Source organism: Bradysia coprophila (assembly GCF_014529535.1).
Source record: "Bradysia coprophila strain Holo2 chromosome IV unlocalized genomic scaffold, BU_Bcop_v1 contig_106, whole genome shotgun sequence".
Lineage (NCBI taxonomy): Eukaryota > Metazoa > Arthropoda > Insecta > Diptera > Sciaridae > Bradysia > Bradysia coprophila.
In genome coordinates this window covers 2,495,241-2,523,074 of record NW_023503372.1, presented here as the reverse complement: position 1 = coordinate 2,523,074, position 27,834 = coordinate 2,495,241, and the positions used below count along the sequence as shown (strand labels likewise).

The 27,834-nt window shown below is 38.5% G+C and overlaps 5 protein-coding genes and 1 long non-coding RNA gene across 11 annotated transcripts in view; 3 read left to right on the top strand and 3 right to left on the bottom strand.

The window, feature by feature from the left end:
* LOC119070891 (probable phospholipid-transporting ATPase VA) overlaps nucleotides 1-2,233 on the bottom strand; it is a 54,143-nt gene extending 51,910 nt beyond the window's left edge. For all 3 annotated transcript variants that reach the window (XM_037175414.1, XM_037175415.1, XM_037175416.1), the window contains exon 1: nucleotides 1,766-2,233. The gene's annotated coding sequence lies outside the window, so the exon portion shown is untranslated. The remainder of the gene's footprint in view (nucleotides 1-1,765) is intronic.
* Nucleotides 2,234-3,236: 1,003 nt separating this feature from the next.
* On the top strand, nucleotides 3,237-8,131 carry LOC119070890 (beta-alanine-activating enzyme). Of its 2 annotated transcripts, XM_037175412.1 has the most exons (5): nucleotides 3,237-3,484; nucleotides 3,539-3,901; nucleotides 3,967-4,362; nucleotides 4,427-5,409; nucleotides 7,202-8,131. In XM_037175412.1, exons 1-5 carry the CDS (start codon nucleotides 3,270-3,272, stop codon nucleotides 8,104-8,106), a joined length of 2,862 nt encoding a protein of 953 aa, XP_037031307.1. In that variant the 5' UTR covers nucleotides 3,237-3,269; the 3' UTR covers nucleotides 8,107-8,131. The 2 variants fall into 2 exon arrangements, with proteins under 2 accessions (XP_037031307.1, XP_037031308.1); XM_037175413.1 differs by lacking the exon at nucleotides 7,202-8,131 and having other exon boundaries at nucleotides 4,427-5,666.
* Nucleotides 8,132-10,698: 2,567 nt separating this feature from the next.
* LOC119070889 (pyroglutamyl-peptidase 1) lies at nucleotides 10,699-12,678 on the top strand. Of its 2 annotated transcripts, XR_005086565.1 has the most exons (4): nucleotides 10,699-11,093; nucleotides 11,152-11,396; nucleotides 11,456-11,773; nucleotides 11,856-12,678. XR_005086565.1 is itself a non-coding variant. In XM_037175411.1 (3 exons), exons 1-3 carry the CDS (start codon nucleotides 10,872-10,874, stop codon nucleotides 11,625-11,627), a joined length of 639 nt encoding a protein of 212 aa, XP_037031306.1. In that variant the 5' UTR covers nucleotides 10,699-10,871; the 3' UTR covers nucleotides 11,628-11,836. The 2 variants fall into 2 exon arrangements, 1 of the variants encoding a protein (XP_037031306.1); XM_037175411.1 differs by lacking the exon at nucleotides 11,856-12,678 and having other exon boundaries at nucleotides 11,456-11,836.
* On the bottom strand, nucleotides 11,628-16,857 carry LOC119070888 (Bloom syndrome protein homolog). The gene is made up of 13 exons (XM_037175409.1): nucleotides 16,639-16,857; nucleotides 16,486-16,561; nucleotides 16,308-16,430; nucleotides 15,162-16,247; nucleotides 14,721-15,099; nucleotides 14,464-14,649; nucleotides 14,136-14,404; nucleotides 13,311-14,079; nucleotides 13,192-13,245; nucleotides 12,930-13,129; nucleotides 12,178-12,859; nucleotides 11,832-12,107; nucleotides 11,628-11,771 (listed from the first exon to the last, which is right to left on the bottom strand). Exons 1-13 carry the CDS (start codon nucleotides 16,734-16,736, stop codon nucleotides 11,749-11,751), a joined length of 4,221 nt encoding a protein of 1,406 aa, XP_037031304.1. The 5' UTR covers nucleotides 16,737-16,857; the 3' UTR covers nucleotides 11,628-11,748.
* Nucleotides 16,858-19,676: 2,819 nt separating this feature from the next.
* On the top strand, nucleotides 19,677-27,603 carry LOC119070883 (ubiquitin-conjugating enzyme E2 Z-like). 2 transcript variants are annotated; one of them, XM_037175405.1, is made up of 4 exons: nucleotides 19,677-19,824; nucleotides 26,434-26,709; nucleotides 26,767-26,897; nucleotides 26,959-27,603. In XM_037175405.1, exons 2-4 carry the CDS (start codon nucleotides 26,522-26,524, stop codon nucleotides 27,564-27,566), a joined length of 927 nt encoding a protein of 308 aa, XP_037031300.1. In that variant the 5' UTR covers nucleotides 19,677-19,824; nucleotides 26,434-26,521; the 3' UTR covers nucleotides 27,567-27,603. The 2 variants fall into 2 exon arrangements, with proteins under 2 accessions (XP_037031300.1, XP_037031299.1); XM_037175404.1 differs by lacking the exon at nucleotides 19,677-19,824 and adding an exon at nucleotides 26,176-26,305.
* On the bottom strand, nucleotides 23,416-23,854 carry LOC119070887. Its single transcript, XR_005086564.1, has 2 exons — nucleotides 23,695-23,854; nucleotides 23,416-23,621 (listed from the first exon to the last, which is right to left on the bottom strand). It is a non-coding gene; the product is annotated as an uncharacterized LOC119070887 (long non-coding RNA).
* Nucleotides 27,604-27,834: the final 231 nt, after the last annotated feature.

The window sequence follows — 27,834 nt, the reverse complement described above, 5'->3', positions numbered from 1 at the left end:
GTAAATGCAAATTAATTGGTGGGACGTTTTAAGTACTCCGTCTGTATAACTTATATATGTATGTATGCTAAATGTACGCATTGACGGCAAAAAGAGGCATGAATTCATTAAAACCATATTTATATAGCGAATATCGCACGTTACCTCTAGAAAAATCATCGAATTGTCTGTAGCAGCAATTACCAAATCAAGTTCTTAAGTATCTTAAGTGTGTTTCAAGTACAAAAAAACGTCTGTAATAACAGTTCTTGTAGGCAGTCCGGTCAATGGAGTCTGTATGGATTACGGAATGAAATAAGAAAAGAAACAGATACCTCTACTTCTCGCGGTAAAGCCGAAAAGCCGAACTGAAAATAATTTCTGAATAAAATTATCTCGTCGTCGTTGCTAACAAAATACAGCTCAAATATGCTGCCAATTATTTAGCGAACAGAACTATTCATTATATTGTTTCAAAAGAAAATTATACCGAAAAAGTGGAGCAAACCTATTAGCATAAACGTGAACAGAATGGAAAGAAACAATAGTCATGTTTGCCGTTTTTGGTACAGGAACAATTTTATCACCTTAAAATGTAACACGAAACAACAACAACAAAATCTCCTCGAAAGAGATACATACGGCCTGATTTACCAATAAATAATTATAATGGTTACTTAATCGGGCGTGATGCTATAAATAGACACTTCAATTCGGAAGACATACTATTTAAAATATCAAAATCACAGAGAGAGACACAACTCTTTACGTAAAGCAAATAATTCATGATAAACCTTAGTGCCAAAAATATAACTCACTTATAACGTTGCGTACGATGTGCAATATATGTATGCATAAGATCACTGTTCTTTATAAAACAGCGAAAATTTGAGACATATCAACAGCACGTGTGCTGAGTAGAGTTGATACATAATGAGACAGTGTGTGTGTTCTGTTAACTTTTAGCTGCGGGTTTGTATTAATAAGGGGAAAATCCCCATGCCTTGCAGAATTTTGGTTAATAATGTATGATTAGATGGGGGATTGCTGGCTTGACACGACTAATTAGAACCGTTTCTTATTACATTGATTGGAAGGATTAACACTCAGTTAATATTTGATAAGATAAAGTTTTCGAATTGACTCTAGGCAGCCGTCATGTCATATCTGGAGGGAAATATTGGCTGAATATACATGTGGCTTAATGAATGTAACCAGAAATGATGGGTTGAATAATATACCACACAAATTTTGCAGTGAGCTGGCTTCTCGTGGGCTTTTTTAATGAAAAAGTTTTTTTTTATTTTAATTCGTCGTAACGAGATTTAAGAATAAAAAAAAATTGTTAACGGATCCGGTATATAATAACCGTTTGTTTACAATATAATCTCAGATTATTGCTAACCAAAAATCAATTAAAAGAGAATTGCAAAAAATGTAAATTTGTATTTGTACAAATTTCATTTAAATTTTGCTTTAACCAAAATACTTGTTTTATAGTCTCGGCTTTAGTTTCGGCTATATACATTTCTTGTTAAGGTCACTGTTAAAAATCTTTCGGTTTTACAAACACCGTCGGTTTTTTTTTTACACTGATTGAAAGATATAATCACGTAAAAGGCAAACAAATTTAAAAAAAATCTGAGAGATTGTGTGTTTGTTCGTTAATATACAATGAATAAAAAAAATCGTTTAGAAAAGAAAGAACGAAAGGAAAATAACCGGAGAGCAACGCAAGCAATTTAGATTCTAGTTAAATAAATAATAAAAAAAAAAATCTTCTTACCATCTTCATTATTCGCAGAAAATATCAAATAAATTCCTTTCCAGGTTCTTGCAAATATTTCAATACTTTTGTTTAAATATAGAAATAAAACCAACTCAACGAAAACAACACTGCCGATATATTATAAAATGCAACAACGCGCCAGAGTGAAATAGGTAAGGTATTTTTATTTAATATTATAAATTTAGAGCAACTCAAACACCTTTCATCCACAATACAACAAAAAAAAAGTTGAAATCTCACACTTTTTCATACGAAATTCAGTTGCAATTTTACACAAATCGTTTTTCTCATTCCTTTCTCAATATTTTGTTTCAATTGAACACAATTCGTTAATTCAAATTAAAACCAAATTTTTATAACTTTAATAGAAAACAATTTCTCCTTGTTTATTAATACACATCAAGGAAATGAGTATAGCTAAATGAAATTATGACACGACCAATGACCGACGAACTCTGAATTTAAACTGAAATATAAAACATTTCCATTGACGACTGACGTTTAACTGTATGCTTCATCCGCTCCGTTAGCGCTCTCTGAAAACTGGTGGAATGAACACTAGATTCGGATGAATTAAATGAATTTTGTATTTGAATTGGTTGCATTGGTTGTCTTTTGATGTAAGAGTTTAAGGTGTAGGTGTAGGGTCTTATTATGAATCATATTTTATTGCTGTTCATACAAACCGGAGGACATAGCGATTTCATATAAACAAACTCACCTCTCATGAGAGGTGAGTTTCTTTATATGAAATCGCTATGTCCTCCGCTCCATACAAAATTTGACATTCGACCATACCTTGTGTTAACGTTTATTGGTCTTGCCGTCTATCTCTTCTAAAAATTTTGAAACCGCCTAAAGGGGAAACTTACTCCGTTTAGGCCTCCGTTTACTTTTTAATAATGGAAAGTGGGAGGAGCTTCCGTTGTTCGTTCGTGAACGTAGACCTAAACGAGATAATATCTTACCAATGTCTGAGATTACGTTAGCTTGGCTATTGTTAAGCGTTCTCTATTAGTGAAAAAAACGTCTAAAGCACAAAATAGCATTCAGACTTATTCACACACCTTTGATCTAATCCTAGAACCCAATCACCAATCACCTGGTGCTCTGAAGAGCATACCAAACCTTTTTCGGTACATCGCCATCAAAACATTAAATCTGTTACTTCGTTTGATTAAAATATCGATTTGCTAAATGTTTGTCACAAAATATTTCAATTCGTTGTCATAATTGTGATGTATAAGAGAACACTCGCTAGGTTCCTAGGGTCGCTAGGTTGTCTCGGAATTGTTATTTCGAAAACAACGGCAAATACATAGCCGTTTCGAATAGCTAACGGTTTTAATTTTGAATTTACCGCCTGACAAAATGAAGGTGAACTGATTCACTGGTGATTGGCATCTCACTCTCGTACTGCCCGCACACCCCGCACACACATGTACTTACTCTCTGTCATCATAACCAAAGGTAAACAATAACAAACCGTAGTGTGTCTAAGATGTTTAGTAGCGAGAAATTATTTGGCAAATATGGAAAAGGACGTGCAATTATTTGGCAGAGTTCTAATCAAGATCAGGAACAATTCAGTTACGATGAATTAATCAAAGCAAGTAAAATCGTTGAGACGACCATACGAGAGTGTACCAGGAATGGCCAAAATAATATTGGAGTTTTACTGAATCATTCAGCTGAAATCGTTCCTGTTATAATTGGGTATTACACCAACGCTGTTAGAGTCCCTACATTTTGTAAATACATTTTCGTTAGAATTTTAGATGCGTCTGCTACCTTTTGCTGTTTAAACGAGACACAATCCCCAGATGAACTCAAGGAAATGATCGATTTATTTCGATGTAACATAGGAATAGCAGACGAATCGTTTGTGCTAACACACAAGGAATATGAAGCGTTAAAGGAGATTAACGTTTTCAATAAAAGTCTGGTGGTCATAAGGCTCTCAGTAGACAATCTACCCACTGGTAATAATCCACCTCGTAACATCGTCGAAGGAAACGATCTTCTTCTGTCGTCGAAGCCAATGTTCTGCTGTTCAACATCCGGAACGACTGGAAAACCAAAACTTGTCAACGTTCCTTTCAAGTGTCTGATGCCAAATGTGATGAGCCTGAGGTTAGATTGTTACTCATTAGGTACTTTCAACCGAAAATTCTTTTAAAAACAAATTTCGTCCACAGCAACCACTACAAAATCACTCCATCCGATGTGATCTACATTTCATCACCACCGACATTCGATCCGTTCGTGGTGGATCTATGCCTCGGACTATTCAATGGCGCAACGATTCTTATGGTATCAAACGAAATCAGACTCTCAACGAAACTGTTGTTATCGTCAATCGATATGACTGGCGTTACAATTATGCAAATAACGCCGTCGTTATTCCGTCGATTCCCTGTCGAAGCGATCCAAAGTCTACTGGCATCATCCTCAAATTCGTTGAGATGCCTAATTCTAGGTGGGGAATCATTTCCGTCCATGGAAGAGGTTGCGTTGTGGTTTACCGTGAATGATGAAATACAAATGCACGCAAGGCTGTTCAATATTTATGGCATCACTGAAGTTTCGTGCTGGTAGGAGTTGATGAGTTCTGGAGCTTTGACGAACGTTAACAAATTTTTGTCGTCCCAATCGTAGGTCCACGATCTACGAGCTTACATCTGCTGATATTGAATGTAAGAATTTGATACCAATCGGCCTACCACTCGATCACTACACAACGCTCAAAGTGGTTGACTGTGTGGATAAAGAAATTATCGAGAATGGCATCGGTGAACTATTCATTGAATCAAAAGTTCGGATTTGCGATGTTTACGAAAATGGACAACTTAATAACATCTCAGGCAGTGTAGCAACCGGAGACTTAGTGGAAATCAAATCGGGAACAATTTACTATAAAACGCGGGTGAACAACATGGTCAAAATATTCGGACGGAAAGTGAATCTAACAAAAATCGAAAACGTTGCAAAGGCTAACTGGCCGGTCAAGGATGCATGTTGTGTGTACGACAAAGACACGAATTCGTTGAATCTGTTTGTGCAGTGCACAAAAGACCGAACATATTCGAAGAGAGAAGTTCTTCAAGGCCTGCGACAGAAATTATTGGAACAAGAGGTACCAAACGAATTACATTTCACCGACGAATTTCCACTGTCCTGTCATGGAAAAGTTTCCAAATCAAAATTACTGGAGATGGTTCGAAAACCGTCCACCGATTTCCATCAAAACTATTTTTTGACCAGACTGGAGGAACATCTTCCCAACTTTGACGTAAAAATTACATTACAATCATCGTTTCTTGCTGCTGGAGGTAGTTCAGTCCTAGCCTTACAACTGATCAATGATCTCGAATCCAAATTTAATCTCGTTGACCCGGAGCTAATAGCCATGCTTCTGAACACTGACCTCTGTATGGAACGAATTTTGCTGAGCCTACACAATCATCGTTCAGGCGATTTGCCTATAAAAACAGTGAAAAGTGCGTCACATTCTTTTACATGGTCTCACGACTTAACGAAGTGCATCGACGCAACACCATCAATTTGTATTGTTGATAATAGATCGATTGTATCCGTCGGAAGTCATTCGCATATCCTTGTGAACGTTGATCTCCTATCGGGTGCAGGGCCGGATTAGCATTTATAGCGCCCTGGGCAATGAGCCTTGCAGCGCCGCATGAAAAATTTATTAAAGAAATTGTTTCCCACATTGTCAACCAAATCAAATAAAATGTTTTCAACATTTCCTCAAGAATATTATTTTCTAAGTAATGTGTAGTTAGAAACGGCGAGCGAGGCGAGGTGGCAAGCTTATGATAACATATAACCATATATGAATGAGAGATATATGATATAACCAGAGTTTTCGTGATTAATTCGCAAAACTTTCCCACAAACAAAAATCAAGTAAAGTTATAAAAAGGTTTCGCTCGTATTTTTCGGGATTTTAAGTTTGAAGTTTGTAGAATGAATCCGAAACAATTTTTTCTTGAAATTCTTCTTGAAGAACAAATCAAATCAAACAGACATTGAAAAATGAACACTACAATTCAAATTTACATCACAATTCTATAGTTTCATTCAGGTGTTCTTTCAATTTACACTCGAATGTCCTCTCATTATTCTCACTTTTCACTTCCCTTGGAAGATCGTTAGAACATGAACGCGTTGTTTGGAAAAACCAAGAAAAAAACGTGAATTTTTGACACAATATTTGTGATACTGTTACAGTTTCATTATATTGCGAGATTTACTCTACTTGGTAAGGCAACGCACTGCTCCTAGCATGAACACTACTTTGACAAACGTCGAATTTGGAGGCTTTTGTGATGAGAGCTACCGCTTAAGATTGATTGTATTGTGTGTTTGAACTCACACAACTAAAACAAGTCACCTATCTTCACGAAAGAAACGCAGTGCCTACTGTGACTTCATCAGCCTCCAAATATTTCTTATGTTCATGCTAGGAGCAGTGCGTTGGGTAAGGTCATGATTCGGAAAAAACGACTTGCGTTGAAGCAATTTCAAGGATCTAGGACTCGGGATCCCAAAAGTATTGAAGTTTAGGGCACTCTAGAATGATCCTTTGTCTTCACTCTGAAAGTGTTAGATCTTAAAATTCACGCCGTAAGTGTGCCTAAAATTTGAATTTTAAGTGAACGATTCGATGAAAAAGTGAACCGAAAAATACATTTCAACGCTTCATTGTATGAAAATGACGCTACGTTAGAAAGACCTCCGCACTTTCCATTTTGAATTTCGACCGCACTTACGGCGTCAATTTAGGTAATTGGCCTTGGATTTCGACAAAAAAAATCGCGAATATATGCCATGAACAATTTTCAATGGGCGGAAACGGATTTGTTCTACAGCTTTTCCAGCTGCTTTATTTGTTCCAAACTCCCGTTGTCCGGCGATCATGAGCAGGTTTCAGCTCATGAGGTATTTACAAAATTTTCGAAAATTCCTCATGAGCTAAAAGCTTTCCATCATCCGACTATCACCGGCGGCTGACGAAAATGAAGCAATGGAATGGTTATTGAAAATTATTTATAGTGTCTTCTGCCAGAAGCCTCAAAGTTCAACTTTTCTAAAGCAGGACCATCAAAAAAACGCTTTAAATAACCAAATACGAACAGCCTTGGGTTAGTCGATGTGCGTGTATTATTCAAAAATATCAAGTTAGATGTATATATATGCATTTCTTGTAGCTCACATTTACCCCAAGAATGTAATGTACAGACGCAAGCGAAGCGAGCGCGAATTTTTTTTAATCTACGTTGATTTGTGCATGACTTATGTTGAACGTGAAATGATTACACTGTCGAAAAAATTTAATTTCTCAGCGCCTCTATTTTCCCAGCGCCCTGGGCCGGGCCCACTTTGCCCATGGGTTAATCCGGCTCTGATCGGGTGAATTATTATCCAAACTCACTCTACCTGACCGGATCGAGTGCCAAGTCGTTCAGTTCGATAATTTCGGAATAGTTGGATGCTACGATGGATTTGTTTACTGCTTTGATATACGCAGTGGTATGCAACGATGGAAATTTGATTCCAAAGGAATGGTCAAATCCAAGGCATGCATTGTTCAAGGTTCGATTGGAAAGCTTGTTGTGTTCGGAAATTATTTATCTGAGTCTAATCTCTGGTGTCTTCGTGCTGATGATGGGGCATTGCAATGGAATACCAAAATCGGAAACAAGAGTATCTATGCCGGGATAATTGAGACGTCGAATGAGAAATTATGTATTTCAACTCTTGATGGTGTATGTGCAGCTATTGAACCCTTGACTGGAACGTCCGTATGGGAAATTGGATTTAAATCACCGATATTTTCTACTCCAATAACCTTAGGGAACAAAATTTACGTGGCTGAAGTATTGGGAATGGTTCATTGTATAGATCAGACCATCGGAATAATTCTAGACTCTTTCAATGCTGGCGGAAATATCTATTCGCCAATTGAGTCGATTGATGATAACACTATCTGTTTCGGATGCTACGACAAATACGTTTATGGCATATCGTTGGGAGACAGTGGTTCACGGTTCAATTTACTTTGGAAAGTTGAACTACCCGGGCAAATATTTGCATCACCGAAAAGTTTTAGGTTTCAATCAGCGGATATGCTGGTGGCTTGTTCAACGAATGGATGTGTGTGTTTTATAGACTCGAACAGAGAAATTACCAAAGAGTTCCACATTGACGGTGAAATTTTCTCGACACCGTCAGTGGTGGATGATAGAGTTATTCTTGGCAGTAGGAATAATTTTTTGTATTGTTACGATTTAAACGACATTTTAGCGAAGACCTAAAGTTTAATGTTAATGAAAATTGTCGATTAAACGTTGTTGTAGTCCTCAAATTATGTTTATCTCCTGCAAGCTGATATTTCATACATTACGCGTTTCTGCATATAAACACAAACACATACATAACCACAGCCTATACGATTGGATAATTCACACATAACCCACCTAGGGTAAATTTACTTTCCATCTACATATTTGAAAAAAAATAATCGCCGAACGGCGGAAGCGAACACGGGACCAGCAGCATATCAACCAAACATGCTGACCACTACGCCAACAAATCAGATAACGCGATGCAATTGGTGTCGGTAGTGGTTCGTTAGTCACTTCTACATCGATCAAATAATCAGAGTAGTCGGAATGATGTGATTTGAACGAAATGTTGAGGTGGATAGTATATGTGTGTGAGTAAGTAAATAAAGGATTCTCTGTATGATGTTTTTAGCCCCGTACGAAGTACTGGGGGCTTATAAGATTAATATGCCGTTTGTAACACGTCGAATTGGAAGCAGACAGTAAGGGCAAAGCATTTGGTTATGTTCATAGATGACGAATCCGCAATAAAAAAAATGTCCGTCCGTCCGTCCGTCCGTCCATCCGTCCGTCCGTCCGTCCGTCCGTCCGTGACCCCTCTAGCTTGAGTATATCACAAGCTTTTTTCAAAATTCTTTTTTTCCCCGATTGGTATCGACAAAAGTAAGTTCAAGTTCGAAAATGGGCATGGTAGGGTCGGCCCCTCCAGAGCTAGGGCCCTATAGGTGTTTTTCAGTCTTTCGACGATATCTACCGAAATACGCACGCAATAGCTGCTTGTGATATATCAAATGAAAGGTATTGACGAGTAGAACAAAGTTGCTGAACATTGTTTTTGGGTAAGATGCAACGTGGGCTTGTTGGGAGGGCTCAAAGGTCGTTACTCGGCCCTAAGTGTTTTTTGCACATAAATCGAGTAAATCTCATCCGATTTTGCTAGTTTTAGTTTTTTATGGAAGGTAATTGAATACCGAAAAGAACGTGACGAAAAAAGTTTCAAATTAGGGCCCTTGGACTAAGGCCGCTACTCGGCCCTAAGTGTTTTTTGCACATAAATCGAGTAAATCTCATCCGATTTTGCTAGTTTTTGTTTCATTTGAGAGATAATTGAATGCCGAATAGAATGATGGCGAAAAAAGTTTCAAATTTGGGCCCTTGGACTAAGGCCGCTACTCGGCCCTACGTGTTTTTTGCACATAAATCGAGTAAATCTCATCCGATTTTGCTAGATTTAGTTTTTTATGGAAGGTAATTGAATACTGAAAAGAACGTGTCGAAAAAAGTTTCAAATTTGGGCCCTTGGACTAAGGCCGCTACTCGGCCCTAAGTGTTTTTTGCACATAAATCGAGTAAATCTCATCCGATTTTGCTAGATTTAGTTTTTTATGGAAGGTAATTGAATACTGAAAAGAACGTGGCGAAAAAAGTTTCAAATTTGGGCCCTTGGACTAAGGCCGCTACTCGGCCCTAAGTGTTTTTTGCACATAAATCGAGTAAATCTCATCCGATTTTGCTAGATTTAGTTTGTTATGGAAGGTAATTGAACACTGAAAAGAACGTGGCGAAAAAAGTTTCAAATTTGGGCCCTTGGACTAAGGCCGCTACTCGGCCCTAAGTGTTTTTTGCACATAAATCGAGTAAATCTCATCCGATTTTGCTAGTTTTTGTTTCATTTGAGAGGTAATTGAATACCCAATGGAAAGTTGGCAAAAAATTTTGGGTTTCTAAAATAATGTCGTAAATTGTTGGTTTTATTTAAAAGGTACTTCGTACGGGCTTTCGTAATTGCGCTATGCGCAATTTTAAAAATGAACAGTTTCAGTAAATTTGAAAATGCCCAACTTGACTTGCATTTTGGTAACAGAAGCATTAGAGGGTTGTAAACGTATTACGGTTCCGGGCTTATAGGGCTACGGACGTATTATGGTTGCGGACGAAATAGGATTACGGGTTGTACGGGGCTAAGTCGCAGCAAACGCTCCGACTGTTCTGATGCCTTGTTTTTTGTTGTGAATGCGTTTCAAAACAACATGCTTAATTAATTAATTTTAAATCCAAAAATTTTGTGGTTATTTCGCTAATGTATGAAATATCAGCTTGCAGGAGATAAAACATTGTTCTACCTTGGTGTATATTTCTCGAATCACTTCTTATATGTACAATTGTATATACACTCGCTGGCGCTCGTTATATACAATTGTGCATACGAAGTTATTCTCGAAATATACACCAAGGTAGAAAATGTACTATTGCGTTATTATTACTAGTAGTAAGGTCTTTCAGCCGGATCGTCAGTTTGATTTCGTTTGATCGAAGTTTCCTTGGGACTTGCATCACGCTGCCTTACTACCGCGGTAGCATGATATCTGAACTAAGAAAAATCAGTCGGAAAAATCTTAGCGAGATAAAACCTTACGTGAATTTTCGCGCCATCGACATTTACATTGCTTGTACTGTCTGTGAAAAAAAAAATTATCTCCCACACATCAGACGTCTGTAACGCTGGCATCACTGAAAATTGTTGCTTTGACAATTTACTGTTGAACCTCGCAACGTAAACAAAAACAAAGTGTCTGTTATCAAAGTGTCATATCGTCCAAGTGATTTGGAAGATTTTTCTTTATTTTTAGCGAAACATTTAGATTGGAGGTGCACTACGCCTTTTCTAATTTGTGATAGCAAAACATTCGTCGAAAGTTTTATCTGGATTCGATTCGATTAATCATCAACCACAAATGTCTATGGAAGGAATTGCAACCGAGCCCCTAGTATATGTAACGGGCTTCGGTCCGTTTGAAGGACATGAAACGGTAAACGCTAGTTGGGAAGCCGTTCGACTATTACCAGTGAAACACTCCGTCCGAAATCAATCATTTCGCATCAAATTGTTAGAAGTGCCTGTAGTCTACGACGAAGTGAATAACTATGTCGACAGTATATGGAAGGAAGGTCCAAAGGTAAGATGTTCAAAGACTCACTACTGAAATTCCTCAACACAATTTATTACTCTCACAGTTGGTTATACATTGTGGTGTCGACGGTGGTGCCAAAGCGATTAAAGTTGAAAAGTGTGCCAACAATTCGAGTTTCTGTAGGCCAGATTGGAGCGGTAAATGCTTAGAAACGCCAACAGTTTGCTTGAAAAACAATGGAAGCAACTGTGATGCACTGACCACTTGCTTTGATGTGGAGAAAATAGTGAATGAAGTGAATGCAGTTCTACCGGAACAAATGCTTTGTTTGTCGACGAAAGTTGGGAGGTGAGATGCGATCAAGATCCGTTCGATTGCGAATCGATTCTAATATTTGAGGGTTTCAGCTACTTGTGCGGATACATCTATTTGAACTCGCTTGATAAGAATTGCGAACGAACGCTTTTCATCCATGTGCCACCAGTAGACAAACCGTATTCGTCACAGCAAACGAGTGCATCGATTTTAGCAGTATTGGAAAAGTGTGTGGAGCAACTGATTGATGAGGGAAAGATGTGATCGGCTTTAACACTATTTTAATAACTTGCAACAATAAACATCATCATCATCATCACATTAGCAAAATTCCTGAACTTTTCAAATTGTAAAAAAGAATTCATTCGTCACATCCAGCCACAAATCAAAATTTTGGCGTAAGAAAACCTGTAAATATTGACAAGACTGTAGTCACTGTACGATTAAAATACACTCGAGTCGTCTTACCCAAAGCTCGTTTGGCTTTTGCAGGAGTCTTTTTCCGCGCACCAGCTCTCCGTTTCTTCGGCGTATTAGTTTTCTTCCGTTTCGCCGCTCCACCGTATCTACCTTTCGCCGGCCAATTGCGTTTCCGCTTTGCACCCGATCCAGATTGCGAGCTTTCGGCCGCCAAATTACTCCAATTCGTTCCATCGTCGTCGGAATCGTAAATTTGATTGTTGGCAGTATTCGACGACTGTCCCGATCCCGTTCCAAGTGTTTCTTTGTAGTCCATTAAAATGCCTGAATGAAATAAGATCGCATTATCAGATTGTTTGTGTCGATCGTGGTCGATGAGACACTGTCAACTCACCCAATTTTTCGGCCGCATAAACACAAGTCGTCTCCAACAATTCCTTGCCGAATTTCTCGAAATTAGCTTTAGTTACGTGAGGTAATTGAAGCATTTCTTCTTCGGTGGACGGCAATTGTATAGACATTTCTTTGATCGTCAGGAGATTCATGATATTGCCCATGGTGCATTGACGCTGGTTGGCAAGCTTCTGGACTATAGCCAGCAAATCGTTATGGCATCTGTCCTGCAGTTCTTTGATCAATTTTTCCGTAGGAGCATCCAATTTAATTTCATCCGTATCCGTTGATGGTGTGGCCGTCGTAACAACGTCCAAACTGGTTGCCTTCTTCTTCTTTTCATCGGATATAGCAAATTCGATTCTAACGCCACTTTTCATCAACTTTTCGATGTTGGTGCCAATTTTCAGGTAGGCATTCGGAATGTCCCGGCAGAAAATCAAATCTTCACGCAGATACTCGTCGGTGATCATGCGATGCAATAAACGTTTGATGTCATTCATTTGCCATTTTTTCAAGTGTCCATGATATGGACTTTCATTGTGCCGCGACGATACGACTTTTTGACTTGATCCGCCCTTCAAAACATCAACGATGTGGGTCATTGTAAATCTATTGTTGCCGCTGCATAGATCTCGTACCGCCTTTGCAATAGTTTTACAATCCTCTGTTACATCAAAGACCTGACAAAAAATGCGAAATTTGTTTGGTTAGAACTCATGTACCATCATCACAATGACAGTCAAGGGATACCTTGAAGCAGTCACGTTTAAGACAATTGTCACACGCCATATCACGAACAGCTAGACACTGCTCCCGGGAGAACTGTTCAGCAAAGTAATTCAGTTGCAGCGTCCGACGACAGTCTATGACGTTTTCGCAATACTCTACAATCTTATACAGGTTGTTGATGTGAACTTGCCGCGATTCGTACGATCCGGATGAATTGTCTCCTGGAAATGAAGGTGATTAGAGATTACCGTTTCAGTAAATAATTTATCGCTCAAAACGTTACTCTGAATCATCTTGCGGTACCGTAGCATGTCGCTGTAGTTGTAATACAAAATGCCTTTGTGAAAATATAGAAAAATTTATGTTTAAAGAGCCACGACTTGAAAATCCATTAAATCTTACATAACGATTTCTGACCATCGCGGCCAGCGCGACCCGACTCCTGATAATATCCTTCGATAGACTTCGGCATGGAGTAGTGGAACACAAACCTCACGTCTGCTTTGTCAATACCCATTCCAAATGCTATGGTCGCACAAACAATCTTCACCCGTTCCGAAATCCAATCCTTTTGAACCTGTTCCCGATTCTTGTCAGTCATTCCCGCATGATAACTGGACGCTCTAATGCCGCATTCAAGCAATTTGTCCGCAGTTTCGTCACATTCTTTACGCGAAAGACAGTACACGATTCCAGATGCCTTCGGACTCTTTTTCACCGTTTCAACAATGTCCTTGATCGTTGCCGGTCCACCAGCCTTCGGTTTCACAACGTACTGTAAGTTCGGTCGATTGAAACTGCATAAAAACCATTTGCACTGCACCAAATTCAATTGTTTCAGGATGTCTGTGCGTACGCGAGGAGTAGCTGTTGCGGTTAGTGCCATGAGTGGAACATTCGGGTAGTCTTGGCGAAGTGTGTACAACTTTTTGTAATCGGGACGGAAGTCGTGGCCCCATTGAGATACACAATGCGCCTCGTCGATAACAAAACGAGCAAGGTACTTTTTGGAGTGCAGCATGTGCAATAACCGCGGAAGACTTTCCGAACTGAACAGTTTTTCCGGTGTAATGTAGAGAAGTTTTATCGTTGGCGGATTCCGGTTGAGATTATCGGAAATTCGTCTGAAATCAGCGTGACTTAAATCACCCGACATGTGCTCGGCATGAATCTAAAGAAAAATTTGTTTTTAAAAAGCTGCGGACTCGAAATCGAATCGGTACGTACATCTAACGACTGAAGTTTGTTTACTTGATCCAATATCAACGACTTGAGTGGACTGATGACAATGGTAACGCCAGGATTTAACAAGGCCGGCAACTGGTAGCATAACGATTTTCCTCCTCCTGTCGGCATCAGAACGAAACAATCTTTGCCCGTCAACGTCGCATTGATGACTTGCAGTTGATTCGGGCGGAAAACGACGAGACCAAAATTCGCTTTGAAACAATCCTTTAGCCTTTGCGAATGTGCATAACCGTAGCCGTCGAATTCTCCTACAACAATTGGTGTGGTGTTAAATCAGTTACAACATTAAAGGACAGGCATATTGTACCGGTTATGCCGTCATTTTGAATGTGAGACTGAAATTTTCCCATCAGTGTTGTGTTTGAAGCGGTTGCAGTTGATCGGGAAACGGAAGGACTGTCCAGGTCGATTATTGAAATGTCTCGTTCTTGATATGTTGAGTTTCGGTTGATGTTGGATGTAGTAGTTCCACTACTAGAGGCAAATGATGAACCTGAGTGGAAGGAATAAACGGCTTCAGTTCAAACACAAAAATCCTTTTTCAGCTGAGGAGGCACAACTTACCGTTGATTTCATCTAGTCGTCCCCACGAATCTCTTTCCTCTTCGTTTAATTTAAGGAAATCCATAAGATCGGGACAAATTTCTTCCTCATCATCAAAATCAAAAGACGGTTTGGCGACAGGAGTCGGTGTTTGTTGGTATTCAGACACTGGTTTCGGTCGGGTTGCAGGCACTGCTGTTTCATTTTGTAGCAATTTGTCGAATTTAACAATTTTCGCCTTGACTCTCGAGCGTAGACTTCTGAGTTGAACGAAATCATTCACTTTGTCGCCGAAAAGGGTCTTATACGCTTCGGATGGCAGTTGATCGATTATATCACAGCATGATTCCATCAATTGGACATTGTATTTGTGCAGTTCTTCCAATGTGGAATGACTTGGCTGTCGGTTAATGAAACGACTTGCTAAGAAAATCAAAACAATGATTGGCGAGGAGAACTTACGTTCGATGTGGTTTTCACAGCCGGACTATTCGAAATTCGATTCAAAACATTTTGCAAATTCTCGAAACCTGTTCTCGTTTTCGGATCTTTACTTGATGTCTTGTCTACGGTATTGGCAGCAGGTGAGGTAAGGCACGTTGAGGTCGATGATGGTAACGATATTCTGCTCGTTGAAAACGAAAAGTCTGACGTAGAAAATTCATCGTCATAGCTGTTTTCCAAGTCCTTTCGCCGAACAGTCGATGGTTTTGCCGGCTTCTTCGCTTGTTGATGAGTATTCTTCAATGGTGAACTCGGTCTTGTTCGATTAGCTCCAATCGGAAGATGATTTTCATAACTTAATTCCTTCAAAACGGCATCGACGTCGTACTTGTCATGGTCATGATTTTTTGATTTCGGTATTGTCGCTGTTGGTCGCGAGGTTGGATTGCTCCGCTCAGAATCGACAGCCTTGCCTTCAGTATGACTACCAGCTGCTTTCGAAGTAGTTGCTGTCCTAAAAACAAATTTGTTGTTCCTTCTGACTGATTCCGATGGTTTTGTGGTTGGCACTGAATTAGTCTCGTTGTTTGGTGGATTTGATTCGGAAGCTGTGATATCCGATAGTGATGTAAACGTAACGCTATCGTTAATTAGTTGGTCAAAACTTTTATCTAATCCATTCGTTGATGACCTAGACTTATCATTTAAAGATTGATTTCTATTTCCACTGTCGAGCACGCCATTGGTTGTTTTCTTTGCCGCGACCATTTCATCGAAAAGATCGTGCGACGAATTGAGATTCACTACACTAGCATCGATGACCGAGATTGTTTCGTTCGACTGGCTTGAGTCGGCTCCAGATTTGTTTTTGCTCATTGGCACGTTAAATCGAAACTTACTTCCATTACATTTCCTTAAACTTTCTTCCAACTTCCGATTGGCATCCAGAAACTGTGGATCCATTTCCTGTGCCTCTCTGAAAAGCATCTTTTCTTCCGGCGTTAATTTCAACGTTACATCGATTCGCTGTTTCTTCGGACTTTCATATTGCTCCAACATTTTTGTCACATTTTTCTTGGAAGCATAGGAGCAACCGTCACGAGACTGGAAGACAAGAAGCACATTAATCAGATTGTAGCTTGCAGCATTGCTTGTCCAACTAACCGCTGATTCGAACATGTCATCGTCTGAATCAAATTTTTTTGGATCGAGTTTGATTGGTGTCCCTTCATCGCTATCACTGATCGATACTATTGATGATGAGAACGATTCCGTTTTGTTGTTGAACTGAAATGAAGAGTACTTGTCAAATCAAGTAAACAAACGGAACGGAAATAGTTACGGCGTCTGTGTTAATCCAATCCTTCTTCTTTGACACACTTGGAGATGACGAGCCCTGACTTTGCGATCCGTCGGTACTGAGGGGAACGCAAGAAATTTAACCAAAATATTATGAATCTTAGCTTAAATGTAAGTTAACAGTAAAACCACCAACCTATTGTCCTGCGATTTCACTTTTGATAGGAAGAAATTCGTTAAATTCGGTTGCTTAATATCCCTGTTCAAAGATAAATGTATCTTCTTTGATGACATTGTGCTCAGAAAAAATGTTAAATTAAATTTTGATAAGCAACAGATCGAAATAAAATCATTTTCAACAGTTATACATATACACAGATGAAGAACGAAAAGTTGAATGTTTTGACGTTTTATCGTGCGAATTATGGAAATGTACTAGGTGTACTTTGTGAGAAACGCGGGAAGTCAGACATCTTTGATAGTGTTTACACGTCTCAAGAGCGAAAGTACCTAGTTACTCGCCTGCAATATTATCCGATAAACTAAAGTCAAACTGTTGAAATTCAAGTTATGTAGATGAAAGCCTCTCAGAACGAAAGCTAGTGTAATTGAAAAATACAATTTTAAGTTGGAAGGTCTTCGTCTGACGTGGCTGACAAGGTTAATTTTCGCATTTCTAACTTTTTCAACTGCCCTAGTCACTTGGCTCTATTAGCTCAATTTTTGCACCATTTTGGATTTTCTTCGACGTGTAACGGCTGACATATTAGGTTCAGATTCCTGTAATTGTGGGATATTAGACTAAAAAGGTGTTTTTATGTTCCGAAATACTAAAATAAAATATTGGGCCCGTACTTTTTTCAAGAAATAGTTTAGGCCTGGGGAAAGACATCTTTTTCGCACAATATCTCCACAATCTCTGGAGTTTGAGCCGGCCTACTGAGATATACATAGACTGTCATGATGAGTGAGAAGGATATATAATTTGGTTCAGTTTCAGTTATATTAACTTGCCTTGATGGGGAGTATATCAAAAATTTATATGAAAAAATGCAATGACAATTACCCCAACCCAAGGCAAGTTATAATGGGGGATTGAAGTTTTTATAAGTTATTTTTAATCGACGTAAAACATTATTCTAAACAAAAAATTGTTCAACGGAATGCCTCTAAAATGCACTGATCTTTTATTAGTTTGTCTAAACGTCGAAATGTACAGTCCTCGACATTTCAAATGTCTCACTGCCATTTTTTTCAAAGAATGTCATTGTAAATTCGCAATGACACAATGCAATTCTCAGAAAAATTTGACAGTGAGACATTTGAAATGTCGAGGACTGTACAGCCGCCCGCAAGAAAATTACAAAATATCGGCCCTATCCTATATTCTTGACTTTACATTGTTTTTAGAAATTCTTTTGATCAGAATTGTCGATACCGACAGAGTTCTTGCTGCAGAACACCTTACACATTAGGGTGTAGCGTTTTGCAACCTTTTTTTAAATTTTTTAAGGCCTGCGGGTAGGTTCGATGCAGAATGGTCCACTGAACACGAAAATACAAAAAAAACGAGCCGTCAGAATGTGTACGTCTTAAAAATTGCGCATAGCGCAATTACGAAGCCCCGTACGACGTTCCTTTCAAATGTAACACAAATTTCGAATTGACCTAAAATTAAGTAAGTATCATTTTCACCGATTTATATTGATTTTACAAAAATCCAAAATGGCGGCCGACGGCCATTTTGTTAGGAGGTGGAAAGTAGTACGGCTGCTTTACATTCGTTGGTACCTTTCAAACAAAAAAAAATTAATGAAATTCGGTCAAAGTTTACTCGAGATATTAACAAAAAACATCACCTTCACTGTACGGCCGAGTAGCCACATATAAGCTCACTCCAAGAGACCTAGCTCACTCTCCGGTGAAACGAATTTCATAAACTTTTTTTTCCCTGATTGGTACGGTCAATACCTATCTAATAAAGCAAATACGTTCAAATTTGGCCAACCTACAAGCAAAAACGGCTTGCCGCCCTGTACCTAGTTCACTCCAAGGGGTCTAACTAACGAGTCAATCATCTGATTTCCATAAATTTTTTTTTTGTCGATCCGTATTGTAAATACCTTTCATTTGACGTATCACTTACAAGTTTAGTGCTTAAATGTCTGGAGATATCGTCGAAAAACAGTTAGGCACTTATTGGGCCCCAGCTCCGGAAGGGTCGACCCAAAATCGCCCATCTTCGAACTTAGCCTCACTATTTTGACTATCTTTCAGGGAAAAAAATTTTTGAAATCGGATTTGATTTACTCAAGATATCGACGTGACAGACGGACAGACAAAATTTTTATTGTGGATTCGTTATCTATGAACATAGGCAAACACTTTGCCCTTACCGTCTGCTTCGAATTCCATCAATTACACACGGCATCGTAATCCTATAAGCCCCTTCGTACTTCGTACGGGGCTAAAAATCTGAAGTTTGAAGCTCCCATGCGCACCTGTGAAAACCGACTTTTTTGGTCCCAAAGCCATAGTGAGATTAGTTCTGCCGGCTGTGCGGAAAAATATATCTTAAGTGTATATGATAATTAATCGTAGAGACCGTGGCTTCAATTTGGCATACTATAACTTTTTCAGAATTTTTTTGGACTTAAAGCTTTCTAAAATATGTGACTGGAAAGGAATATAGTCGTGTCGTAGCTCATTTTAAAGGGAATTTCAAGAGCTTTCAAACGAATATAGACTCGCGACTTTTGGGGTAACTTTAACTCGTATCTTTATGATAATCGAAAAATCATCAAACCGACAATTTGTTTTTTTAAATTACACCTTGCATCGCCCATTTCGGAACTCTCGCTCTGATCATAAGGTCTATAGCGATAGTACATACACCAATTCACGCCATAAGTTTTAATTTTTTTATCAACTGACAGTTGCACAAAATAACTAAGCCTTAAAATGACTTGCTACACAGTAGGTATGTTTTAAAATAGAAGGCGCACTTACGGCGTGAATTTCCACGCACTATCCGATGAGGGACGATAGAGCATTAGTAATTTCAGGTATCGACATACTTCATTTGGAACCAGACCTATCCTCCACGATGGCCTCTTTCACAACTTTTTTTACTACTGCTATCTCATGAGTAAACTTTGTATTTTAAGGTGGCGGGTAAATAACTATTGTCAAACTCAAGGAAATTATGAAAAATTGATCTAGTACTCGTTACCAAAACATTTGGAATCATTCAATTGGTTTTTGTTATTGTAAACATACACACAATGTTTGTCAATTTCACAACTAATACTGTGAGTGTTTTAAATGAAAATGTGCGACAATAAAACTTTGGAGGGAAAGGACACAACGCATTAATTTTCAAGTAAGTTTCTTCCCAGTTTTTTTTTAAAAGACCTGTAAGGGGTAGTGTGTACGTTTTCCGCTGCTAATAATATTTACGACGGAGTATTTTTTAACAAGAGCGCCTAAGAAGTAGGTACGCGTAAAGTCAGAAGTGAGTACATGAAGAGTAAGAAATGCGTAAGGGTTGTTTTGTTAGGCCAAGAGTAAGAAGAAGGTGATAATAATAGGTAAATAATATAAGTTCAGGTGAAAATGATATATGCACTTCCTGTATTAAAAATCGTCAGTGTCAGTCCAATCCTAGTGCAATGCCTACACTAAAGGAAGCAATATGTTTGATAATATTGTACTCCCGCCGAGGATAGCAAGTACGCTTTGTTGTCAACGTTGATCAGGTAGTGTATAATTCATAAGCGCATACATTTGGTGAAGTATAACACTGGGTCCCACCTGATGGGCGAGTCAGGTCCCTTGACTGTTTTTTTATTTTTAAGATTATTGTAAATGTTGTTCCAGAATTTAAATGGTAATTTTTCTTAAATTGTCTTTGTTTCTTATAATTTAGTACTATAAGTTTTAATATAATTTCACCAGTATTCTCACTCATGGTGATGTAAATGACAGTTTATATTCCCAAAATATAAAAAAAAGTTTGACCGTGACCGTGACCGTGACCGTGACATATCAAGAGCTGGTGCCTGTGCACATAACCAGTAGAGTTTGAACGTTGAACCGCTGATAGTGGGACTTATCCACTTGGATCCCCCTTTTTACTCTCCGGTTCATAGTAAGCGTGCATTGTATATTAAACAAATCACGTTTACCGTGAACAGCGCTGGATCGCTACTCGAGGTATGTTGAAACTTAATCTAACAACAATCACCGTCGCTCGACAAAGTGATCGGACTAACTACACGGCAGTGGGGAGATGAACCGACTACCTGAGCTCTTTCATTGCTCGAAAAATATTGAGGTATAATACAATACAATGTGACACAATATAATGCCACAAGGAGAAATCAATTACCTGATAACGAATTAGTTGTTCGAATCTCACCTGTTATAACTTTACAATTACCTGTCTTATGGAGACTCTCACTAATCTCACCATTGTCCATTCCGTTTGTTCCGTTCAGTCTTTAGATAATATTGTTTCATTAAGTGGCCTAATTCCACATTTCATAATCACTCTTTTGTTCTTCGCGCCCATCGAAACAGAGTCCACCAGGAAGTCATTAGGTCAAGGTACATACGATGGAGATAATATTAAATTAGATGCATATACCTTCATATCTTCCACTGAGTGAACGAAGGTTTAGAAAGCGGTTGACGAGTCAAGAGTTGAAGGATGAAAGCGAAGACTAAGACAACTAACGTAATCCTGTATAGAAAAGCGGACGAAAGTCGGTTACTGTCAACCGGCGTTCTTTTCGGTCCCAGAGAATTTCTCCTTCTACGAAAGGTAACGCAAAGACGCTTTCGGTCCTAGAGAAATCGGCTCTAGAGATTTCCTTCTTTTAAGAAACATAACGCAAAGGCCCGACCCTAGAGAATTTCTACTTAGTCCTAGCGAACTAGATACCTCAGGAAAGGCAACCCAAAGCAAAAATCTCACACAAGAAACGACACAGGGATTTCAACCAAGTGGTCGACTAAGGCCCGCTAAAACAATCATTAAAAATTTCGAAGCAAAATTCTTCGCTATTTGCCACTTCCAAGGCACACGTGGACTCAACAGAAGATTCACCCTTTTACGTAACACTTCCACTCTTTTGCGTAACTTTCAGTGCATCAGTCTGCACATTCCACTGATCAGGGTCACACAACGAGTCAGCGGTTAGCAAGTTTTTTCAACTTTCGTTGACTTGACAGACGTCGACAACAACTAAAACAAAACAGACTGAAACTCGAAGCGCGCAACATTACGGAAAGAAAAAACTCTAGACAAATCACAAATAATTGCAAACTGTTTGCACTTGCTCACGAATGCACAGCATAAAAAAGACTAAGGCTCCTAATCGTACCGGATTATCCGTGAAGGATCTGATTGACAAAGCTGGCAAAACAGCACATCCAAACTAAAAGCGTAAATGCTTATAAGAAATGACAAAGAAAAATTGTGAGAAACGATGCATTCAAAGAATGGCATTTGGAAAGCATCAACAACTCACACATCAAGTTACATCGCATACGTACCGAAACCGTTACCATATACAAACCGTATCTGCTTCAACTGGAGTCAGAGTTTTCTCCGAACCGTGCTGCACTGGGTCCCGATCGTATCAGTTCAGTATCATATATTCGGTACAAACCGTATTTGCAACATATTGATACCAGAATCAGAGCCTGCGTTCATCATTGAGTTTTACTGTTTCACCTGGATACAGTTCATTTCGATATCCCTCGTGTTAGTTTCCGCATTGGTATTCGGCCCCTATTTCTTGCCATTTCCCTCAAATTCATGAATTCCATTGAACAGCTTGTTGAGCAGAAAATGCTGGTAACCGTCCCGTTTCACCGCCCATGAGCCTACGTCTCCGTCCGTCGTAAATTTCATTCGGGAAACAGCAATCGCTCGCGAAAACAATCGGACACAACCGTAAACAACCATAAACAACTTTGAAATAAAACAAACCACAAAAACCAAGAAATAACTTAAAAAATTTAGAAAAATTCGACGAGCAAAAATTTTCACGTCCAGCCATTTTCACAGCGCCTACTACTAATCTACCAAAATATAAAAAAAAGTTTGAGTATATAAAATGTGTAACATGTTTTCGGTGAGTTGCTGGTCACCAACGCTGGCCAACGCAACCAATGAAAGTGTAAGCCACAAATGTTACGTATATGTACTCGGATATATTCTCATTAGCCATAGTTGGCTTTTAATGTGATCATTAGTTTTGAATGGGATAGTTGGCTATCAATTAGATAGTCGTAAAGATGGGGCCTCGAGTGAAAAAATTTTATGGGAAAAAGGAGACGTTATATGTCATAGAATTTTAAAGAGCTCACTCGGTATCGGTTTAAACTTTCGAACAGTATTGAGACGATTATGTCTTTATAGAAGGATTCCATGAACTGAACCGATTGACCGAACTGGCCGAAGCGAAGTTTGCGTAAATTCGTCTTTAATACTCTTCATTGTCTGGAAACTTTCTTCATTAAGGTCACATCTTTGTTGCGGCAAATAGTATCCAAGAATCGCATAGGACAAAGTGTTGGGTTGCGGAAGACGAAAGTTGAGACTTTTCATAATCGGAAACATGATAATTTGATTGTTTACCTGTCATCTTGTAAAAGACTCACACCGGTTTAGAAAGTCTAGGACATATACATCACGTTGCCAATAGTCTACACATCCAAATTCATACTTGAAGTAATGAAGATCGTAACTGTGTGACACAGGGCCTATTTTTCGAAAATTTATTTGCTAAATTTGCTAAAATTTTCCAAAATTTCCTAAGGATTCCCAAAATTTGCTACATTTTTTGTTAAAATTTTTTGGGAAATCTTACGAAATTTCGGAAAATTTTAGCAAATTAATTTTTCAAAAATAGGCCCTGCCTGTGTCAATCAAACGTTGCGTCCATCCTTTTAGAAAGTGTCATTCTGGCAGCAAAATATTTATTTTCGAATTACTATATTATGAACATAATCGAATGAGTTCGAATTTATAACACCGCTGCCATAACCGCTATACATATTACTATACAGAGGTGCATTGCCTGCAGCTGCAGCTGCCGCTTGTAGCTGTGCTAGACCAGCGAAAAGTCCGAATGTTGGATCAGGCTTGGAAACAGGTGAACCATAGGCCTATTATAACGTTGACAAAGAGTTGTGGCTTTAGCTTTTGAAAAAAAAAATGCGTTAATTTTATTCAACTTACACTTCCCAAACAGAAGATAACACAAGCGAACACCAGAAAATATTTCATTATTAAATCTTCAACCGTTCTCGTCGTAGAATGAACTGATCTGGATAGGAAATGGATGCAGTATATATACAGCAGCTGGAGTACAGTTTCCATCATAAATGAATAATTACGATTCGTTTAAGTCTATTTTCAAGTTCTACTACAGACACAAACTCCATCCTATGAATAATACGATTCGTTTGGGTCTATTTTCAAGTTCTACTATAGACACGTACATTTTGTATGAGTCAACAAGAAATGATCAAAAATAGACCGAAAATATTTTAAGATCTTCCATTATACTCATGTGAGGACGTCATTAAGTTTAGAGTAATATTTTGGTTAGAAGTTTTTTCGTCACAACCTGGGCTTTATTCGAACAATGAAAATAAAATGATCTGTAATAAATTAACTTTCAGTCAAGGTAATAAAATAGAACACACTTTTGCATAGCAGGCTCGTATTTTCAGGCCAGCCCGAAAATATAGCCCAAAATGTGTTCAGATGGTACGGACGGCTTAAATATTTGACCCATATTTTTTCTTAGAATTTAAAAAAAATAATTAGCGGGTGGGAAAGGTGAATTCATTCAAATGTACGAAGACGTTGGTTAGAAGAGTAAAAAAAGATTAATTGATTAAATTATACGAGTGTCTTTTGCAATGTTAACCAACGTTTAATGCATCCACTCGAAATTAATCTGTCTATGGAAATCAATGTAATTTCGTCATATTCCCCGTGTGTGTTCTTTATTTTCTAGGTTTAACCTACAGCGACAGTCCTTAAATTTCGAATGTTGATTTTTGGGCATGAAACATATCTCTTGACCCTGCTGCTCTTGACGTTGTCATGTTATTCAAGATATTGCCCTCTTCGTCTCTTCGAAAAATCAGGTACAGATCAGTGAAATGATAACAGATGGCGCCACACCGGTGAGGCGGCTGCAACGCCATCTGTTATCGTTTCTCTGATACAGATTTATATGGTTGCTTCCTTTTATCGGTACATGCGAGTTCGTACAAACAGAATACATATTTTCTTTGTGTGAACACGAACGACATGTAGTTTTGTTTGCGCAAGATAGACTAAAAATATGACATTCATATCGAATTTATAGCGATAATTTCTAATAATCCATATTACCAATGAAAGTATAAACCAGGTATGGTCTGTTCATACAAACCGGAGGACATAGCGATTTCTCATGGGAGGTGAGTTTGTTTATATGAAATCGCTATCAAGGCTGTATACTTGGGGAGGTCACGCGGGTCACGCAGATACAGATACGCGGGTTACACACCACAGTTGATGATAAATTGGCCGATTTCATACAAAAATTCACCTATTCTGATGATTCTCGTCGTCTTGATGATGTGGTGAATTTTTTGTATATGTAAAGTCATCAGAAGTGGTGTGTTCCCGCGTATCTAATAAAATGGCGGTCTGCGTGACCTCCCCAAAGTATACAGCCTTGATCGCTATGTCCTCCGCTGCATACAAAGTTTGACATTCTACCATACCTTGTGTTGGCATATTGCATGATGTGGGATCATTTATAGAAAAATGAAAATAGCGTAAAGAGAAAAGCCTGTTTCAACCTCGTCTGTTATCTTAGGTTCTCGTATAACAAAATTTATGCTACAACTGAAGGATTTTGAAGCTCTGGTAAATTCTATGATCAAAAAAACGTGACCTTCGGTTCTTGTGCATTGCTTTTATGTGCGTGAAACGTAAAAAAAGAAAAACTTACGCCCGTGAGTCATGACAATAATAGTTTTCTAAAATGCAAACAGCTGTAAACATTTTTTGGACAACGCACCAGCATTTCTGTATTTGAATTTCAGATGCCACAATTGGACAGTGTATCACACATTCGACTTACACTTATAAAAACACGTTTATACCAAGGTAAATATAGTGAGGAGGTAATGCCATATACAACCGAATCAGATGTGCAGTGGCACGAAAGTCTGCTATGAACGCCATCTCTCGCTGTCTTTAAAATAACAAAATTGCTTAGAAACCTGGGCCATCTGCGTCTGAATGGAATTACCCCCGCCCATATATTTACCTTGGTTTATACCGTTTATACCACCTAATATGCTTCTCATGTCATTGTCAAGTGCAGTGCGAATGCTGGTGCGTTGATTTGGGTTGTCATGTTTCATAATTCGTCGATGTTTTGAAAGAACTCAACTGGTCAAATTTGAGACGTTCACTATACACTATATGGTTGTCCTTTACAATTTTAAATACCTACAATTCTACCTTCAGTTTGTTAATTACTTTTTAATGCTCTGATGACACATACCTTGCTGAAATACAACCCTAATGATACTTAGTGCATTCAAAGCGAAATGGATATATATGCGCTCAACATGCACGTTAATTGTGCCATCTCCTTTCTTCGTTTTATCATTTTTGGATCGGCGTGTTACCTCTCGATACACAAAAAAAATACAAGTACGCACAACACATGGTTTAGTCTTCGGTTACTTGTAATATCGAATTGTTATGCGTTTCATTTCAGCGAAACATTTAGTTTATTCTGAGTCGCGGACTTGAGCTGTTAGTGACTTAAAGTGTAAGCATTATTGACTTTGGTTTTGATTCCAAACTAATTTTACCTTAAAGACAACAAAAGCTCGATTAATAAAACAGAAAATGGCTGGCACGTCTTGTAATTCTTATCAAATTTTCACATCATTTCAGATCATTGTTCTACGTAAAGTATCCGTTGGAAGGTCAATTTATCATACCATTCAGAGCTCTGAGACTGAAAAAGATATAATTCTCAACTATGACGTCTGAGATAAAAGGCAAGACTCATACGTTGCGAATTATGAACGATATTCGTGAGTTTTACGAAGAAAACATTGACGGCATCTATATCGTTCCCGATGAAGACAATATATGCTTGATTCACGCATTGCTCATCGGTCCACCGGAAACACCATACGAAAACGGATTTTTCTACTTTGTACTCAAGTAAAACTATTTACGATTTCCCATCTCAAACGCATTCAATTCAACTGACTATTTTAGATATCCCGATACATATCCACTGAAACCGCCAGACGTTCAAAATCGGACAACGAGTCGGAAGACTGTCCGCTTCAGTCCAAATCTGTACGCGAACGGAAAAGTGTGTCTCAGTATTCTAGGCACGTGGGAAGGTAACATGGGAATCATTTTTCACTCGAAAATTTCCTTTTTTAAATGTTTACTTCTGTACAGGTCCCAGCTGGTGTTCGTCACAGACAATATTGTCGACGCTGGTGTCTATTCGAAGCCTGATGGATGCGAATCCCTACTACAACGAACCTGGCCATGAGAAAACGCGGACTAATAAAAGTGTGGATGTTGAAAAGAGAGTCAGTGACTACAATAATATTATCGTCCACGAAACTTTGCGCGTCGCTGTCGCTGAGATGTTGCAGGAGTACAATGCAGATACATATGGAATGCCTGGTGCACTTCGAGAAATAATGATCTCCTATTTTAAGGCCAATTATCAATTCTACGAAAATGTGATAGAATCCAATCGGGATATGGATGGGCAGTTGGTGAATGATCCGTATAGAGATATTCATCGACCGAAAACCTTTGATTATAAACGAATATTGGAGAAAATTGTCAAATTGAAAGAGACATTGAGTGATGTCGATGAGAACTCTACACCAACGTACAAAGCCATCTCCACGAAGACTCTGAAGGCAAGTTGCAGAGATGTTTTAAAATCAGAAGAATGCTGTGATGATTACATGGATTATATTGAGGTGGAGGAAGATGATGAGGACGCCGATGCGTCTGCCCTATATGATCCCGAATCAGATAATGAGTAAAGATGCGACGAAGGTTTTTTTAAACTTTATTTTATTTGGAGAAACAATTATTATGTCGGGTCATAACAACTGAAGTTTTGAAATATAAAAAAAAATGTTACAATGAAAAACCAATGTTTTGAGTTTATATTTTTCCAACTGATAAACCCTCTGGACCATCACTATAGATCCAATCATCAAAGAATGCATGTCCCCGAGACTCAGCCAAACAAATCAACGAAACAAATTATTTACCTGAAGCAACGCACTTCAAGCAAAAGTGGTACTC